Source organism: Theropithecus gelada, chromosome 12, assembly GCF_003255815.1.
Source record: "Theropithecus gelada isolate Dixy chromosome 12, Tgel_1.0, whole genome shotgun sequence".
Taxonomy (NCBI): Eukaryota; Metazoa; Chordata; class Mammalia; order Primates; family Cercopithecidae; genus Theropithecus; species Theropithecus gelada.
In genome coordinates, this window is record NC_037680.1 from 45,960,568 (window position 1) to 45,979,660 (window position 19,093).

General features: G+C 40.9%; 1 protein-coding gene across 1 annotated transcript in view; it reads right to left on the reverse strand.

Moving 5' to 3' along the window:
• Nucleotides 1–19,093, reverse strand: part of FASTKD1 (FAST kinase domains 1) — a 46,595-nt gene that overhangs the window by 22,819 nt on the left and 4,683 nt on the right. Inside the window, exons 3-6 of the mRNA XM_025403951.1 lie at nt 18,114–18,182; nt 10,160–10,285; nt 3,896–4,294; nt 694–804 (exon numbers count right to left, since the gene is read on the reverse strand). Of these exons, the coding sequence (XP_025259736.1) occupies nt 694–804; nt 3,896–4,294; nt 10,160–10,285; nt 18,114–18,182 (705 nt within the window). The remainder of the gene's footprint in view (nt 1–693; nt 805–3,895; nt 4,295–10,159; nt 10,286–18,113; nt 18,183–19,093) is intronic.

Below are 19,093 nucleotides of genomic sequence, written 5' to 3' on the forward strand. Positions count from 1 at the left end.
TCAGCACTTTGGGATGCCGAAGTAAGTGGATCACTTGAGGTCAGGAGCCCCATACCAGCATGGAGGGCTGGGTGCGGTGGCTCTCACCCCTGTAATCCCAGCACTTTGGGAGGTTGAGGTGGGTGGATCACTTGAGGTCAGGTGCTCGAGACCAACCTGGCCAACATGGTGAAACCCCACTTCTACTAAATATACAAAACTTAGCCAGGCGTGGTGGCAGACGCCTATAATCCTGGCTACTCAGGAGGCTGAGATAGGTGAACTGCTTGAACCTGGGGCAGAGGTTGCAGTGAGCCGATATGGCACCACTGCACTTAAGCCTGGGCGACAGAGCAAGACTCTGTCTCAAAAATAAATAAATAAAATTAGCTGGGCATGGTGGTGGGTACCTGTAGTCCCAGTTACTCAGCAGGCTGAGGCAGGAGAATCCCTTGAACCAGGGAGGTGGAGGTTGCAGTGAGCAGAGAGAGTGCCACAGCACTCCAGCCTAGGGAACACAGTGAGACTCTGTCTCAAAAAAAAAAAAAAAAAAGAAAGACAAAAAGAAAAACAAAGTAGAACATAAACAGTGCCTTAAGTGTTAATTCCTTATTTCTTCAAAACAACAGGTAGATTAAAGAAAACCATTTTTCCTCAGAAAAAAATAGGTGCTTATGAATGACAAACTTAACATCATAAATTTCAGAAAGATACCTTTTAATCAGATGTGAATTTCTGCTTTCCATATCTTCCATTGCTCTCAACACTGCCAGGGCTTGCTCACCAGTTAGGTCCTCTGACATCAATAACAAAGTTGATTTAAGTCTAGAAGCAAAAAAAAAAAAAAGTTTTTGGTTGAAAAACTGAAAATTAGCTTGCAATTTTTTTTTTTTAATAACAGTTCTTGAGTAACAAATAGGAAAAAAAAGAATATAAACAAAAACTGAATTCAATATATAACCCCAGTGTTCTCCCCACATTACTCGAATATAAAATAGTACTGAATAAAGAAAAATATATTGTCTTCTTCAACGAAATTCAGGCCTTAGTATAATCCAATCTTAAACTGTTTGAAAAATAAAGGTAAAGATCTTTTAAGATTTTCAAATAATACAAGGTTATAATGGTTATAAAATACTATGATTCAGTGAAATTATTCAATACTAGAGAGCTAAGAAATGAACAACTGATATTCTGACAATTTCCCAAATGTTGTAAAACTGAATAGGAATCATCTAGGAGTCAATAAACCTGCATAGTATCAGAAATCTCATATACTAAGCACTTGATATAACAGTATAAACTGAAAATTAACAAAGGTGGTCCATTTTGACTATGATTAGTTGTCAGTTGAACTATCCAAAGTAGTGTAGTAATGTTAAGTATCATGATACATGTGTCTTTTAGAATCATTTAGAAAGCAAGCTCAAAACGTGACATCTGAGGATAGGATAAACTAATTGCCTATACACACTGGATAACTCCATGCCATCCTTTCCACCAACCTTTTCAAACATTTCAAAACCAGTTTCTCCACAAATTTTTCCCAACCACTTCAGTCTATATTTTTCTCACTTCTGTCTGCTCACAGCACTATCCATATCACTAATTTTATTGTTTTTTCATAAACTATGTTGTTACGGTATTTACGTATTTCAATTATGTCTATCCTCTCAATTGCAATGTAAATTCCTTGAAGACAGAGACTCAGTTAAATCCAACTTTTGTACTGCTTTAGCACTGAGATTTTAATAGTACTTGATGACAAAAAATGGTTCCAATAGTTTGTTTGTATGTGTGTTTCTTTGTTTGTTTTGAGATGGGGTCTCACTCTGTTGCCCAGGCTGGAGTGCAGGGGCATGATCTCAGCTCTCTGCAACCTCCGCCTCCCAGGTCCAAGCGATTCTCCTGCCTCAGCCTCCCAAGAAGTTGGGATTACAGATGCCTACCATTGCACCTGCCATCACTCCCGGCTAATTATTTTTTGTATTTTGTTTGTTTGTTTTTTGAGATGGAGTTTCACTCTTGTTGCTCAGGCTGGAGTGCAATAGCGCAATCTTCGCTCACTGCAACCTCAGCCTCCCAGGTTCAAGCGATTCTCCTGCCTCAGCCTCCCAAGTAGCTGAGATTACAGGTGCCCACCACCACGCCCGGCTAATTTTTTGTATTTTTAGTAGAAACAGGTTTTCACCGTGTTGGCCAGGCTGGTCTCAAACTCCTGGACTCAAGTGATCCAACTGCCTCAGCCTCCCAAGGGGCTGGGATAACAGGCATGAGCCACCATGTCTAGCCCTTTTTTTTTTCATATTTTTAGTAGAGTCGGAGTTTCACCATGTTGGCCAGGCTGGTCACAAACTCCTGACCTCAAGTGATCTGCCGTCACTGGCCTCCCAAAGTGCTGGGATTACAGGTGTGAGCCACCATGCTGGGCCCCAATAGTTTTTAATAATCACCTTGTTTCCATCTTGATATAGTCTTAAGATGTGCTCTTAAATTTTTTCATATAATTCAAAGTACTTTTTTTTTTTTTTTTTTTGAGTCAGAGTTTCACTCTTGTTGCCCAGGCTGGAGTGTAATGGCGCGATCTTGGCTCATTGCAACCTCTGCCTCCCGAGTTCAAGCGATTCTCCTGCCTCAGCCTCCCGAGTAGCTGGGACTACAGGTGCCCGCCATCACGCCCAGCTAATCTTGTATTTTTAGTAGAGACTGGGTTCCTCCATGTTGGTCAGGGTGATCTCGAACTCCCCACCTCAGGTGATTCACCTGCCTCGGCCTCCCACAAGTGCTGGGATTACAGGCGTGATCCACTCACTGCACTCAGTCACAAAGTACTCTTAAAAAATAAAACTTTCTCCATAAAGTTTTTCCTAACCGAGTAATGATTCCCCTAGTATGCAACTCTTGGAACCCCTGCTTAAGTAAATCTACTAATCATACTTATGTGTTAGGATTATTATATAAAATTCTTTTTTTTTTTTTGAGACAAGGTTTCATTCTGTGCCCAGACTGGAATTCAATGGAGTGATCTCAGTTCACTGCAGCCTCAGCCTCCTTGGGCTCAGGTGATCCTCACGAGTAGCTGTGACTCTAGGTGCGCACTGCCACATGCGGCTAATTTTGAATTTTTTTGTACAGACAAGGTTTCACCATCTTGCCTGGGCTGGTCTCAAATTCCTGGGATCCAGGGATCCACCTGCCTCAGCCTCCCAAAGTGATGGGATTAAAGGTGTGCAACAATGTGCCCAGCTTGTAATTCTAAATAATTCATACAATTATGCTGGGTGGGGGAATTTTATGTCTAGTATAAATCCAGTCACATGGCCTACGAAGAGAGAATCTTATCTATTAACCATACTTGTATGCTAATTTAATATTTGTTCATCATTATATTTCAAATATTACTACCTACATCAATATCTAGCAAAACTGGAAATTCCTAAATGAGAGGCGCCACATAAAATTTGCTCAAACCTGACATGGGGACATATGCCGAGTGCATAATAAATGCTTTGATGACTATTGTGATGAAGCAACAAAGCATAAAATGGTACTCTGCTATGACTACTATAATTCTAAATATTCCACAGACTTACACTGGGTGGGGGAGTCTTGTGTGTAAATCCAAGTCACGTAGCATAGAAAAGGAGAATAAAAACACATGGCGTTTCCCCTCATTTTTTTTCATGTTGGCCCAGTATCAGAGGTTTACCTTTCAGAACACAGCAATAGACTAAGAGTTTGAGATGTAAATTAGAATAATCAGAAAAAGAATCAAGGAGCAGAGCATAAGAGATTCTTTTCCCTTCCACAACCTAATGGGGTGATATTTGTACCTCCCAGAGCTGCAAGGAGACGTAAGCTTGAAGGCTCCACATATTCACAACAAAAAAAGTAATGCATTTTAAACTGAACTTACTGTTTCTTTTCTTCAGGTCCTGCAATGGGTCCCAATGTTACAAACAATTTTACAAAGCTAGCAGGATGATTACACAGAGGGATCATTTCAGTTAGCTTCTTTTTAGCCATCATAATAAATTCAAAACTATTAAACTGTAGAAGCTTGTATAGCCTAAGTATTTTACTGATGGAATCCAAATCAAGTTGGTCCACATTACTTAAAAATACGTTATTACACTTTTCTAATAATGGTTGATAACAATATTTAATATTTCGAAGAAACCGTGTTATTCTTGTTGCAACATTGACCTCAGAAGAATCTATGGTGTCAAAAAGAAGTTCTGTTTTGTTCACCAGTTGTTGTTGAAAATGTCGTGATATTAAAGAAGATATGTTGACCATCAAGACAGACAAGGAACTGAAAAAGAAAACAGATGCAAAGATTTTTACATCAATTAAAAATGATCTTTTTTTTTTTTTTTAGTAGAAACAGAGTCTTGCTATGTTGCCAGGGTTGGTCTCAAACTCCTGGGCTTAAGCAATCCTCCCACCTCAGCCTCCCAAAGTGCTGGGATTACAGGTATGAGCCACTGCACCCAGCCAAGAATAATCAACTCTAAAACTAAACAATTAGATATGGAAAGGAAGTGGTAAGAATATTATGAGTTTTATGCCATAAAATTTTTCTTTTAAATACTAGTGGTACTTGAATTCAGATTTCTTAGTAATCAAATCCTTTCAGACAAAAGGCATGGGAGTAATATTTTTCATTGAGAGCATCAAATGCCTTGTTTTATAGCAAAAACTACTTCGGTGGAAAATATTTTAGTGAAACTTATTCAGAAATCACTTTGGACCAGGCCAGGCACGGTGGCTCACGCCTGTAATCCTAGCACTTTGGGAGGCTGAGGTGGGTGGATCATGAGGCCAGGAAATCGAGACCATCCTGGCTAACATGGTGAAACCCTGTCTCTACTAAAACTACAAAAAATTAACCAGGCATGGTGGCGGGCGCCTGTAGTCCCAACTACTCGGGAGGCTGAGGCAGAAGAATCACTTGAACCCGAGACGCAGAGGTTGCAGCGAGCAAAGATCGTGCCACTGCACTCCTGTCTGGGCGACAGAGCGAGACTCCGTCTCAAAAAAAAAAAAAAGAAATCACTTTAGACCAACAACGCATGAATGCAACATTAAAAGTTTCATTTCATTTTTTTAGAAGTAGACATTTTTTATTATTCCTTTCTCTGTGTGTCTATAATTTGCTAATAAAAACTTGGCAAAATTTTTCTCACTAGTGAATAATTTCAGATTTTTAAATACTTTATGCTTAATTGATATTAATATACAACAGCAAGACAGTACTGAACACGGGATGGCATTCAACATTTCTTCACTCAATAAGCACTTGAGCATAAATCACCTTTCTAGACACTGTGGAAGACACCAAAATTACTAAGTTGTGGTCCCTATTTTCAAAAGACTGTTCTTACATAATATAAAAATCAGAAAACTATAAGAATACACCTTTAATGAAAAGTATGCAAAACAGAAAAGATATAAGATAAACATTTAGGGATGATAATTAGAAAACAATCTACAAAAAAGACAAAAATATAATAGAAAATAATCTTACCCATTAGGATAGTGAGACGTGCTATTTTTTGTTTCCAAATTTCTCTAATCTTTTTAATAAAGTTAATTAATATTTTTAAAAATCTCCAGTTGTACAATACTTGGGCTTCTCCAGTTACAATGTTTAATATCAAGATTAATTAGCATTAATTATCAACCTAACATTGCTCTTTAATTTAACCATCAATCCCCCAAAATGATTTTTTTTTTTTTAATACGAAGTCTCACACTGTCACCACACTGGAGTGTGGTGGCGTAATCTCGGCTAACTGCAAACTCCGACTCCCTGGTTCAATCAATACTTTTGCCTCAGCCTCCTGAGTAGCTGGGATTACAGGCACGTGCCACCACGCACAGCTAATTTTTGTATTTTTAGTAGAGACGGGGTTTCACCATGTTGGCCAGGATGGTCTCAAACTCCTGACCTCGTGATCTGCCCGCCTCGGCCTCCCAAAGTGCTGCAATTACAGGCATAAGCCACCACACCCAGCCCAAAATGATTTTTTTTAAAACATGTAGCTTCTCAAAGTGGTCTATAAGAGTTTTTAAACAACAAGCTAAAATAATTACTATACCATGATTTTTTTTTTTTTGAGACAGCGTATCATCGTGTCGCCTACGCTGAAGTACAGTGGTATGATCACGGCTCACTGCAGCCTCGATCTCCCAGGCTCAAGCAATCCTCCTGCCTCAGCTCCCAAGTAGCTAGGACTACAGGCATGCACCACCATGCCCTCCTAATTTTTTGTTTTTTGTAGAGACAGAGTCTTCACTACGTTGCCCAGCTTGGTTTTGAACTCCTGGCTGCCGGTGATGCTCCTGTCTCCTAAAGTGCTGGGATTATAGGCATGGGCCACATCACCCAGCCCCACAATTGTTTAAAAGGAGCAAAAGATGGCTGGGCGTGGTGGCTCACACCTGTAATCCCAGCATTTTGGGAGGCCAAGGCAGGTGGATCACCTGAGGTCAGGAGTTCAAGACCAGTCTGGCCAACATGGTGAAACACTGTCTCTACTAAAAAATACATAAAATTAGCTGGGCATGGTGGTGGGTGTCTGTAATCCCAGCTACTGGGGAGGCTGAGGCAGGAGAATCTCTTGAATCCGGGAGGCAGAGGTTGCAATGAGCCGAGATCGCGTCACGGCACTCCAGCCTGGGCAACAGAGGGCAATTCTGTCTCAAAAAAAAAGAGCAAAAGACTTAAACAAATGCTTCATGAAAGAAAGATATACAAATGGCCATAAGCACATGAAAAAATGTTCAACATCATTAACAGGAAATCGCACACTAAAACCACAATGAAATACCACTACACACCCAGTATAATGGCTAAGACTGACAACGTAAATGTTGGCCAGACTATGTAGCAACTAAAACTCATATATTGATGGTAGGAATGCAAAATATTATGACTACTGGGAAAATTATGTGGCAAGTTCTTAAAATCATACATATATCCTAGGACCCAGCAATTCCATTCCTAGGTAGCTATGCAAAAGAAATAAATATGTATCTCTACAAAAAGATTTGTATTAGGATATTCATTGCAGTTTTATTCATAATAATGAAAAATGAGAAACAGCCCACAAGTCCACCAACAGATAAATAAACTGTGGTATATTTATGCAATGGGACACTACTCAGTAATAAAAGTAAATAAACTACTGATACATGCAACAACATGGATAAATCTTAAAACATAATGCTAAGTAAAAGAAGCTAGACAGAAAATAGTGTAAACTGTATGATCCTATTAAATGAAGTTTTGGAATGGGCAGAACTTGGGTAGGGTGATAGAAATTAGAACATTGGGCCGGGCACGGTAGCTCACGCCTGTAATCCCAGCACTTTGGGAGACTGAGGCAGGCAGATCACCCGATGTCAGGAGTTCAAGAACAGCCTGGCCAACATGGTGAAACCTGGTTTCTACCAATAACACAAAAATTAGCCGGGCGTGGTGGCACACGCCTATAATCCCAGCTACTCGGGAGGCTGAGGCTAGGGAATCGCTTGAATCCGCTAGGTGGAGACTGCAGTGAGCCGACATCATGCCACTGCACTCCAGCCTGGGTGACAAGAACAAAACTCTGTCTCAAAAAAAACAAAATTAGCCGGGCATGGTGGCACACACCTGTAGTCCCAGCTACTTGAGAGGCTGAGGCAGGAGAATCGCTTGAACCCAGGAGGCGGAGGTTGCAGTGAGTCAAGATTGAACCACTGCATTCCAACCTGGACACCAGAACAAGACTCCATCTCAAAAAAAGATTGAAAAAAAAAAGAAAGAAATTAGAACACTAGTTGCTGACATGGTAGGGGGATAGGATTGACTGAGAAGGAACATGAGGAAACTTTCTTAGGTGATGGAACTATTTCCCTATCTTAATGTAGGTATATATTTGACACAACTGATGGAACTGTACCTTTAAGATTTGTAATTTCACATATTAATAAATTAAGCCTCAATTTTAAAAAATAGTAATCTTCCTGCATAATTAGTGTGTTTATCCAGAAGTAGCTTAAATCAAAAAATGTTTGTGATTGAAAAAATAAAACAACCTTCAGGTGAGAAACTTGGATAGCCAGGGGGTAGCACATATATATACACATATATATACACGTTTTTTTTTTTTAGACAGAGTCTTGCTCTTGTCACCCAGGCTAGAGTGCAATGGCATGATTTTGGCTTACTGAAACTTCTGCCTCCTGGGTTTAAGCGATTCTCCTGCCTCAGCCTCCCGAGTAGCTGGGATTACAGGCACTCACCACCATGCCTAGCTAATTTTTGTATTTTTAGTGGAGATGGGGTTTCACCATGTTGGCCAGGCTGGTCTCTAACTCCTGACCTCAGGTGATCCACTCGCCTTGGCCTCCCAAAGTGCTGGGATTACAGGCTTGAGCCATCACACCCAGCCACATAAGTGTATTTAAAAAAAAAAAAAAAAGGCAGGGTGCTGGGCATGGTGGCTCATGCCTATAATCCCAGAACTTTGGGAGGCCAAGGTGGGTGGATCACTTGTGGTCAGGAGTTTGAGACCAGCCTGGCCAACATGGGGAAACCCCATTTCCACTAAAAACACAAAAATTAGCTAGGCGTGGTGGCGGGTGCCTGTAATCCCAGCTACTCGGGAGGCTGAGGCAGGAAAATCGCTTGAACCCAGAAGGCAGAGGTTGCATCACTGCACTCCAGTCAGGGCAACAGAGGGAGACTCCATCTCAATAGAAAAAAAAAAAAAATGCAGGGAGGTAGGGTGGAGTGGGGCAAGGAAAGCAGGAAATTACTATAATTTAATTTTACCAAAGTGCTAATCACTTTGTAAATATGCTAGAAAAAGCTGTATCTGAAATGCCAAAGACAATCAGTACTGGATTATGAAGGTGAGCATTGACAGTAAGTAATCTTAGGTTAAAAACAAAACAAACCCACAAACCACTGGTATGAAAACCAGAGAAACTCCTCAAATGTTACTTTCAAATTAATAGTTCCTTGATATTCAGGAAATGCAATTATTAACTCTCCTTTATGAAACTGAAAAGAAAGTATTCCCAGATGGAAAGAATAAGAAAGACATAATTATATGTAAAATTTGTGAATTTATTAATTTATTATAAATTATTAATTTTTTTATTGCGGTTTTTTTTTTGCTTTTTTTTTTTTTGGTGGTGGTGGTGGTGTTTTGAGACCGTCTTGCTCTGTTGCCCAGGCTGGAGTGCAGTGGCACAATCTCAGCTGACTGCAACCTCCACCTCCCCTCCCAGGTTCAAACAATTCTTGTGCCTCAGTCTCCCGAGTAGCTGGGATTACAGGTGCCTGCCACCATGCCCAGCTAATTTTTTTATTTTTTGTAGAGATGGGGTTTTCGCAATGTTGGCCAGGCTGGTCTCGAACTCCTGACATCAAGTGATCCACCCACCTGGGCCTCCCAAAGTGCTGGGATTACAGGTGTGAGCCACCACGCCTGGCCAGTGAATTCATACTTAATTTAAGTACTTCTTGGGTTTACTTTATGATATAATAATAATATCTACTATCCAATACTGAGAAACTTCTATGTTCTAGATACTTATTCAGAGACCATTTTCAGTGGGTTTCTGACTGCCTTTGTTCAGAACTATCTTTTCAAGGATGTTTGTGTAGCAAACAGCCTAGGAGAATAGAGACAATGTCTTCTGTTGGAGCAGAGTAGGCATGCTTTATTATAAAAGATTCAGGTTTTCTAAGCTCAGAGCTCCTCTCCTGGAACACAACCCATTGTGGGAACAAGAGCTCAGGGAATCAACACAAGAAAATGCTAGTACTCTGCTACTGCTATTGCTATAAAAAACAAAGTCCCCTGTCTCTGACCTCGGAGTCTCAGACCTTCCTACAGCACCTAGGCAGACAAACTTAGCTTGCAAATAAGGTAAAATCTCAGATCCTCCACAAACCTCAACAATATTGTATTACACTTTATGCACCTTATGTCTAATCCCCATAGCAACATTGCAAAGTAGCTATTACCTTCCCTCTTTTGCAGATGAGGATAACGAAATTCCAAGAGCTTAAGTAAATTACCCTTAAGTCACATAAACTAAGAGTAGCAAATCTGACTGCATCCACATCCAAAGCCCAGGATCTTTCCACCACAACACAAGACTCCCCAAATAAATTTACCTTAAGTCTTGTGTGGTTTCCAAGTTCCTATGAACAATATCAGCTATTTTTCCCATTAATGGACTAAAATACAAACGCTGATCTGCTAGGCAAGAGGAAAATTCTGAGAGCAGTTTAATATCAAACCTATTAAAGGAAACATACAAAGGAGAACATTGGTATTTACTTTCACTTAAAACACATAATACATAGTTATAAAACTAAAAGCAATCAAAATAGTAACATATTACATAAAATTATTTTTTTCTAAAATGTTTATTATTATAATAAAAGTAACAAATGGAAACAGTTAAAGTCAGATATTTAGAAATATTTTAAAACGGGGAAAATCACTACAAATTATTTTAATTATTTACTTAATTTTTTTAGATGACAGAAAAATTTTGACTCAAGATTACATATTAAGAAATATAAGCCGGGCGCGGTGGCTCAAGCCTGTAATCCCAGCACTTTGGGAGGCTGAGACGGGCGGATCACAAGGTCAGGAGATCGAGACCATCCTGGCTAACACGGTGAAACCCCGTCTCTACTAAAAAATACAAAAAAACTAGCCGGGCGAGGTGGCGGGCGCCTGTGGTCCCAGCTACTCCGGAGGCTGAGGCAGGAGAATGGCGTAAACCCGGGAGGCGGAGCTTGCAGTGAGCTGAGATCCGGCCACTGCACTCCAGCCTGGGCGACAGAGCCAGACTGAGTCTCAAAAAAAAAAAAAAAAAAAAAAAAAGAAATATAATAGCTGCTATTACAACAGTGCTATGAAAAACTCCAGAATTTTTTTAACAGGAGAAATTTCTTACCCAAGAAAATGACAAGACAAAAGAGAGGAAAAAGGAACTGTTATAGATTTTACGACTTTGAATTCACTAAAAAACAAGCACAAGAAAGTTTACAGCAACACATATGTAATAGCAAAAACCTGCAAAAAAACAAATGTCCATCAAGAGTACAATGGATAAACTGCACATACTCATACAATAGAATAAAATTATGAAATCATACAACATAATGGATAAATCTTTAAAACATACTGAGCAAACTAAACTATAAGGGTATATATTATAGGATTTCATTTCTACAGAAACCTTAATTTACGGTGTTAGAGGTCAAGATTCTCTTTGGGTGAGAGGAATAGAAGAGGACATGAAAAGAACTAACGACGTTGTTTCCTGATCTTGGTGCTGTTACATGGAAGTGATCAGTATATTAAAATTCATTGTGCTACATGCTTATGATTAGTGTAATTTTTATACATTATTTTTCTGTAAAGTTTACTTAAAAAGAAACAGAGGCCGGGCGCAGTGGCTCAAGCCTGTAATCCCAGCACTTTGGGAGGCCGAGATGGACAGATCACGAGGTCAGGAGATCGAGACCATCCTGGCTAACACGGTGAAACCCCGTCTCTACTAAAAAATACAAAAAACTAGCCGGGCGTGGTGGCGGGCGCCTGTAGTCCCAGCTACTTGTGAGGCTGAGGCAGGAGAATGGCGTGAACCCGGGAGGCGGAGCTTGCAGTGAGCTGAGATCCAGCCACTGCACTCCAGCCTGGGCGACAGAGCCAGACTCCGTCTCAAAAAAAAAGAAACAGAAAAAACCTTGAGACACGGTAATTGTGAACCTTACTCAGAAACTGATTCAAACAAACTGCCTATAAAAAGACCTTTATAAGACAATCAAGAAAATTTCAACGCAGACAATGTGGGGAAAAGAAAGAAAGATCAGACGATTACTGTGTCTATATAGAAAGAAGTAGACATAAGAGACTCCATTTTGTTCTGTATTTGAGATGCTGTTAATCTGTGACCCTACCCCCAACCTCTGTCCTTGCACGAGACATGTGCTGTGGTGACTGAAGGCTTAATGGATTTTGGGCTGTGCAAGATGTGCTTTGTTAAACAAATGCCTGAAGGCAGCTTGCTGGTTAAAAGTCATCACCATTCTCTTAATCTCAAGTACCCAGGGACACTTACACGGACAAAGGTCGCAGGGACCTCTGCCTAGGAAAGCTAGGTATTGTCCAAGGTTTCTCCCCATGTGATAGTCTGAAATATGGCCTCGTGGGAAGAGAAAGACCTGACTGTCCCCCAGCCGGACACCCGTGAAGGGTCTGTGCTGAGGAGGACTAGTACAAGATGAAAGAAAGGCTTTTGGCGGATGTTGGCAGTTAAGATAAAGAAAAGCGGCCACGCGGTGGCTAAAGCCTGTAATACTAAGGGAATTCAGAGACTGGTGTGGGTCTTCTGTATGCTGAGCAGCGGTCCCCTGGGCCCACTTTTTCTTTCTCTATACTTTGTCTCTGTGTCTCATTTCTTTTCTCAAGTCTCTCGTTCCACCTAACGAGAAACACCCACAGGTGTGGAGGGGTAGGCCACCCCTTCAAGACAAGGTACTAGGTAATACTGAAAATTTAAATTTATCAATTTTATTATGTTTTTAAGACACAGTGTCTCACTGTGTTGCCCAGGCTGGACTTGAACATCTAGGCTCAAGTGATCCTCTAACCTCAGCATTTTTATTAAAATTAAAAAAAAAAATTCTGTTATGGGTACATAGTAGGTATATATATTTATGGAGTACATGAGATATTTTGAGACAAGCATGCAATACAAAATAAACACATCATGAAGAATGGAGTATCCATTCCCTCAGGCATTTATCCTTTGAGTTACAAACAATCCAATTACATTCTAAACTACTTTAAAATGTACAATTAAGGGGCTGGGCACAGTGGCTCACACCTGTAATCCCATCACTTTGAGAGGCCAAGGTGGGTGGATCACGAGGTCAGGGGCACAGTGGCTCACGCCTGTAATCCCAGCACTTTGGGAGGCCGAGGCGAGTGGATCATGAGGTCAGGAGTTCCAGACCAGCCTGACCAGCATGGTAAAACCCCATCTCTACTAAAAATACAGAAATTAGGTGGGTGTGGTGGCAGGCGCCTGTAATCCCAGCTACTCAGAAGGCTGAGGCAGGAGAATTGCTTGAACCCGGGAGGCAGAGGTTGCAGTGAGCTGAGATCACGCCACTGCACTCCAGCCTGGGCAACAGAGCGAGACTCCATCTTAAAAAAAAAAAAAAAAAAAAAAAAGTACAATTAAGTTATTGACTATACTCACCCTGTTGTGCTGTCAAATAGTAGGTCTTATTCATTCCATTTTTTTTTACCCATTAACTATCCCCCACAATCACCAATTACCCTTCCCAGCCTCTGGTAACCATCCTTCTGCTCTCTACATCCATAACTTCAATTGTTTTGATTTTTAGCTCCCACAAATGAGTGAGAGCATGCAATGTTTATCTTTCTGTGCCTGGTTTATTTCACTTAACATAATAATCTACAGTTCCACCATGTTGTTGCAAATGACAGGATCTCATTTTTTTTTTTACGGCTGAATATTACTCCACTGTGTATACGTACTACATTTTCTTTTTTTTTTTTGAGACGGAGTCTCGCTCTGTCGCCCAGGCTGGAGTGCAGTGGTGCGATCTTGGCTCACTGCAAGCTCCCCCTCTGGGCTTCACGCCATTCTCCTGCCTCAGCCTTCTGAGTAGCTGGGACTACAGGTGCCCACCACCATGCCTGGCTAATTTTTTGTATTTTTAGTAGATACGGGGTTTCACATTGTTAGCCAGGATGGCCTCGATCTCCTGACCTCGTGATCCACCCGCCTCAGCCTCCCAAAGTGCTGGGATTACAAGCGTGAGCCACCAGCCACCACATTTTCTTTGTCCATTCATCTCTTGATGGACACTTACGTTGCTTCCAAATCTTAGCTATTGTGTACAGTGCTGCAATAAACATAAGAGTGCAGATATCTCTTCAATATACTGATTTCCTTTCTTTTGGGTATATACCCAGCAGTGGGATTACTGGATCACATGCTAGCTCAACTTTTAGTTTTGGGGGGAACCTCCAAACTGTTCTCCATAGTGCTTACACTAATTTACATTTCCAAAAACAGTATACAGGGTTCCCTTTTCACCACATCCTCGCCAGCATTTGTTATGGCATGTCTTTTGGATATAAGCCATTTTAACTGTGGTGAGATGATGTCTCACTGTAGTTTTGATAGCATTTTTCTGATGTTGAGCACCTTTTCATATGCCTGTTTGAAATTTGAACATCTTCTTTTGAGAAATCTCTACTCAAATCTTTTGCCCATTTTTTGATCGGATTATTAGACTTTTTCCTATAGAGTTGTTTGAGCTCCTTATATATTCTGGTTATTAATCCCTTGTCAGATGGGTAGTTTGCCAATATTTTCTACCCTTCTGTGTATTTTCGCTTCACTTTGTTGATTATATCCTTTGCTGTGCCACCTCAGCCTTCTGAGTAGCTGAAACTACAAGCACGTGCCACATGGTTCTATATTTTTTAAAAGTCCTTAGAGAAACATACTGAGGTATTTAAAGATGAAATGATACCATTATTTAAAATATACTGAAGTATACTGAGAGTGGGAGGTGATACAGATAAAACAAGACTGGCTATATGTTGACAATTGTTGAAGCTGGAGGATGGATACATGGGAATTCATTGTACTATTTTTTCTCCTTTTGTAAATATTAAAAATATTCTATACTAAAAAGTTTTTTAAAAAATTTGGATTTCTTGGGAGGCCAAAGTGGGAGGATTGCTTGAGCCCAGGAGTTCAAGACCAACCTGGCAACATGGCGAAACCGCATCTCTACTAAAAATATAAAAATTAGCTGGGCGTGGTGGCATGCACCTGTGGTCCCAGAAACTTGGGAGGCTGAGATAGGAGGATGGCTTGAGCCGGGAAGTTTGAGGCTGCAGTGAGCCCTTGTTGCACCACTGTACTCCAGCCTGGGTAACAGAGCCAGACCCTATCTCAAAAGAAAAAAATATATATGGATTTCAAACACATGTTAATTATCCTTGCCGACTTCATCATATAGTAGTAACCCAAAATAATCTACCCCACTTAAATCATTAAAAATTATATTCATAAAACGGGCCAGGCGCAGTGGCTCATGCCTATAATCCCAGCACTTTGGGAGGCTGAGGTGGGCAGATCACAAGGTCAGGAGTTTGAGACTAACCTGGCCAATATGGTGAAACCCTGTCTCTATTAAAAATACAAAAATTAGCTGGGTGTGTTGGCAGGCACCTGTAGTCCCAGCTACTCGGGAGGCTGAGGCAGGAGAATCGCTTGAACCCAGGAGGCAGAGCTTGCAGTGAGCCAAGATCACGCCACTGCACTCCAGTCTGGGCGACAGAGCAAGGCTCTGTCTCAAAAAAAAAAAAAAAAATTATATTTATAAAACATAAGTTCATAGATATTTTAGCAAGATCATTGTACTTCTGAGTTATTTTGAAATAAAGAAAAATTTAAAAGAAATGCTTGATTCACTATAAAATACAATCATACATGTAATTTAATTAATACAGTAATTGTAAAACACAAAAGACCACCTATTTTACAAGTGATTTGTTCAAGCTGCATAATACACATAATATATTGTTGCTTTGAAGAGAAATAAAACGTTGTGACCTATTACCAACAATGACCAAATTTAACCCCAAAGATCCAATAGATAGATAATTCATACTGTTAGCAAAAGGAGTAAGATTACTCTGCTTACCCTCAATGTAGTTATAGGTAGAGAGTATAAAAGACAGATGGGTTTAGCTAATACGATTAACTTAAAATCACAACTCAGTAGATTAATACAGAATTTCTAAATCTAGAGAACTGTTCTATCCCTTAATTTAATATAAAGGCCTACAGAGTTTACCAGTATATGTCTATAAGTATTTATCATAGTTTAAACTTTAAGAGGCAATATGTTAAAAATATTTTAAAAATCAGAATGGTCACTCCTCTCTGTCTACAAGTAGCCTGTTGTTTCTACTTCATCTTAGCCAAGTCTTTCCTGTCTGGTTTCTATTTGATTTAGAGGGAGAGTTGCTCTGTAGTTTTTAATAGCCTCCTATCTCTTGCTCACCCTGATTTTTTTCTTTCCTCCCTAACATGTGCCTTATTCCACTAACAACAGACTACAATCATCCGGAATTTCGAGATTAAAAAATTCAAAGTTTTCAAAAATAGATGAAGATTTCCCAAAATGAGTCTGCTATTATCTCAGCCCTTTTATAAATAAAGAACTTCTGATATATAATTAGAGAATAAATTTCTCTATACTCACAAGATTTCCCATTTTTCTGAAGTATTATCAAGTATGGCAACATGCTAAAAATAGAGCTGTATATAGTATAGGAAATATATCTGAATTAATACTGTCCACAGCAGTGGACCTGAAACTCACTTTCTTTAAAAAGCTTATAAGTCACCTATAAGCTCTGGTCATTGCCTCTCCATAAAAATGGAATAACAGGCAAGTAGCGACAGATGCTCCTAAACAGTGTTAAGCCGGGCGCGGTGGCTCAAGCCTGTAATCCCAGCACTTTGGGAGGCCGAGACGGGCGGATCACGAGGTCAGGAGATCGAGACCATCCTGGCTAACACGGTGAAACCCCGTGTCTACTAAAAAATACAAAAAAAAATTAGCCGGGCGAGGTGGCGGGTGCCTGTAGTCCCGGCTACTCGGGAGGCTGAGGCAGGAGAATGGCGGGAGGCGGAGCTTGCAGTGAGCTGAGATCCGGCCACAGCACTCCAGCCTGGGTGACAGAGCGAGACTCCGTCTCAAAAAAAATATAAATAAAAAATTAAAATTAAAATTAAAAAAACAGTGTTAAATGGCCTTCCTCTCTACTAAACTAGGGTCTCCTTTTTTCTCCTTTCCTGGCTCCTGCACTTCTAGGTTTTTATTGATAGCCAATTAATCAAGAAACTTTCCTTTCCGAAGTAATCTTCTAGAAAAGAAGATTCAAAAAGACTAGTTCATGAATAGCTGTGACTCTATCTTATTTATATTTCAACTAATTGCATGCGTGGAGAAGTATACTATTCCCCACTCTTAAAGAGGGAAAATATGAAATACTTTCTTTTTTTTTTTTTTTTGAGACGAAGTCTCGCTCTGTCGCCCAGGCTGGAGTGCAGTGGCCGAATCTCAGCTCACTGCAAGCTCCGCCTCCTGGGTTTACGCCATTCTCCTACCTCAGCCTCCCGAGCAGCTGGGACTACAGGCGCCCGCCACCTCGCCCGGCTAGTTTTTTTGTATTTTTTAGTAGAGACGGGGTTTCACCGTGTTAGCCAGGATGGTCTCGATCTCCTGACCTCGTGATCCGCCCGCCTCAGCCTCCCAAAGTGCTGGGATTACAGGCTTGAGCCACCGCGCCCGGCCGAAATACTTTCTTTTCTCTCTTAAAGAATACACAGCCAGGCATGGTGGCTCATGCATATAACCCCAGCACTTTGTGAGGCCAAGAAGGAAGGATTGCTTGAGCCGAAGAGTTCAAGACCAGCCTGGGCAACATGCCAAGACCCTGTCTCCTTAAAAAAAAAAAAAAAAGGAGAGAGAGAGAAAAAGAGAGGAAAAAAAAAGAAAGAAAAAAGAAAAGACATGGCCAGGAGCGGTGGTTCACTCCTATAATCCCAGCACTTTGGGAGGCTGAGGCGGATGGATCACGAGGTCAGGAGTTCAAGACCAGCCTGGCCAAGATGGTGAAACCCCATCTCTACTAAAACTACAAAAAATTAGCCCGGCGTGCTGGCGGGTGCCTATAATCCCAGCTACTCAGGAGGCTGAGGCAGAGAATTGCTTGAACCCAGGAGGCAGAGGTTGCAGTGAGCCGAGACCACCCCGTGGCACTCCAGTCTGGGTGATAGACTGAGACTCTGTTCCCCCCCGCACCCCCCCTCCGCCCGCCAAAAAAATACATAATCAAAAACTTTAATACGAAACTGAGTTTAAACACATTTTTTTCAATGAAGCTTGACAGGCATCAGCTCCCTGCTCTTTTCCTTCAAGATTTCACTCTGTTAACCCTTAAAAGGATAACCCTGACCCTCAAGATGAACGCAGGGGTACTTGCCTTTCTAACCTTCTCCATGCTTCTGTAACTAGTGCTTCAACTAGTGGGTCGTGGGACTCACCAGCAAACCTTAATGAAAAAGAAAGAAAGAATCCTCCATACATAATCATTTTAAAATCATTCAAAACATATGCAATAAGAATTATAATGCAAAAGTGAAACTCAAGTTATTTTCCTTTTATATAGGCAGTCCTTATTTCTGGTCCACTCTTATTTCAGTATTCTGATTTTTTGGTACAGCCTAATAAACATCTATACTTTATCCCATGCCCTCTCACCCTTTTATCTGCTCATTTCAATACCCATGCGACTGACCAATGATAATGTTCAACAATATATTTATGTTAAAAGTACATATAATATGTCTTTGTTCTGATTTAAATATTTTTGGCCAGGCATGGTGGCTCACACCTGTAATCCCAGCACTTTAGGAGGCCGAGGCAGGTGGATCACTTAAGGTCAGGAGTTCAAGACCAGCCTGGGCAACATGGTGAAACCCCGTCTCTACTAAAAATACAAAAATTAGCTGGGCGTGGTGATATGTGCCTGGAATCCCAGCTACTCAGGAGGATAAGGCAAGAGAATTGCTTGAACCACGGAGGTAGAGGTTGCAGTAAGCCGAGACTGCACCACTGCACTCCAATCTCGGTGACAGAGTGAGACTCCGTCTCATACATAAATAAATAAAATATTTTTATAAGAAAATGTTTATGGGAGGCCGAGACGGGCGGATCACGAGGTCAGGAGATCGAGACCATCCTGGCTAACATGGTGAAACCCCGTCTCTACTAAAAAATACAAAAAATTAGCCGGGCGCAGTGGTGGGCACTTGCAGTCCCAGCTACTCCGGAGGCTGAGGCACGAGAATGGGGTAAACCTGGGAGGCAGAGCTTGCAGTGAGCTGAGATCGGGCCACTGCACTCCAGCCTGGGCGACAGAGCGAGACTCCATCTCAAAAAAAAAAAAAAAAAGAAAAAGAA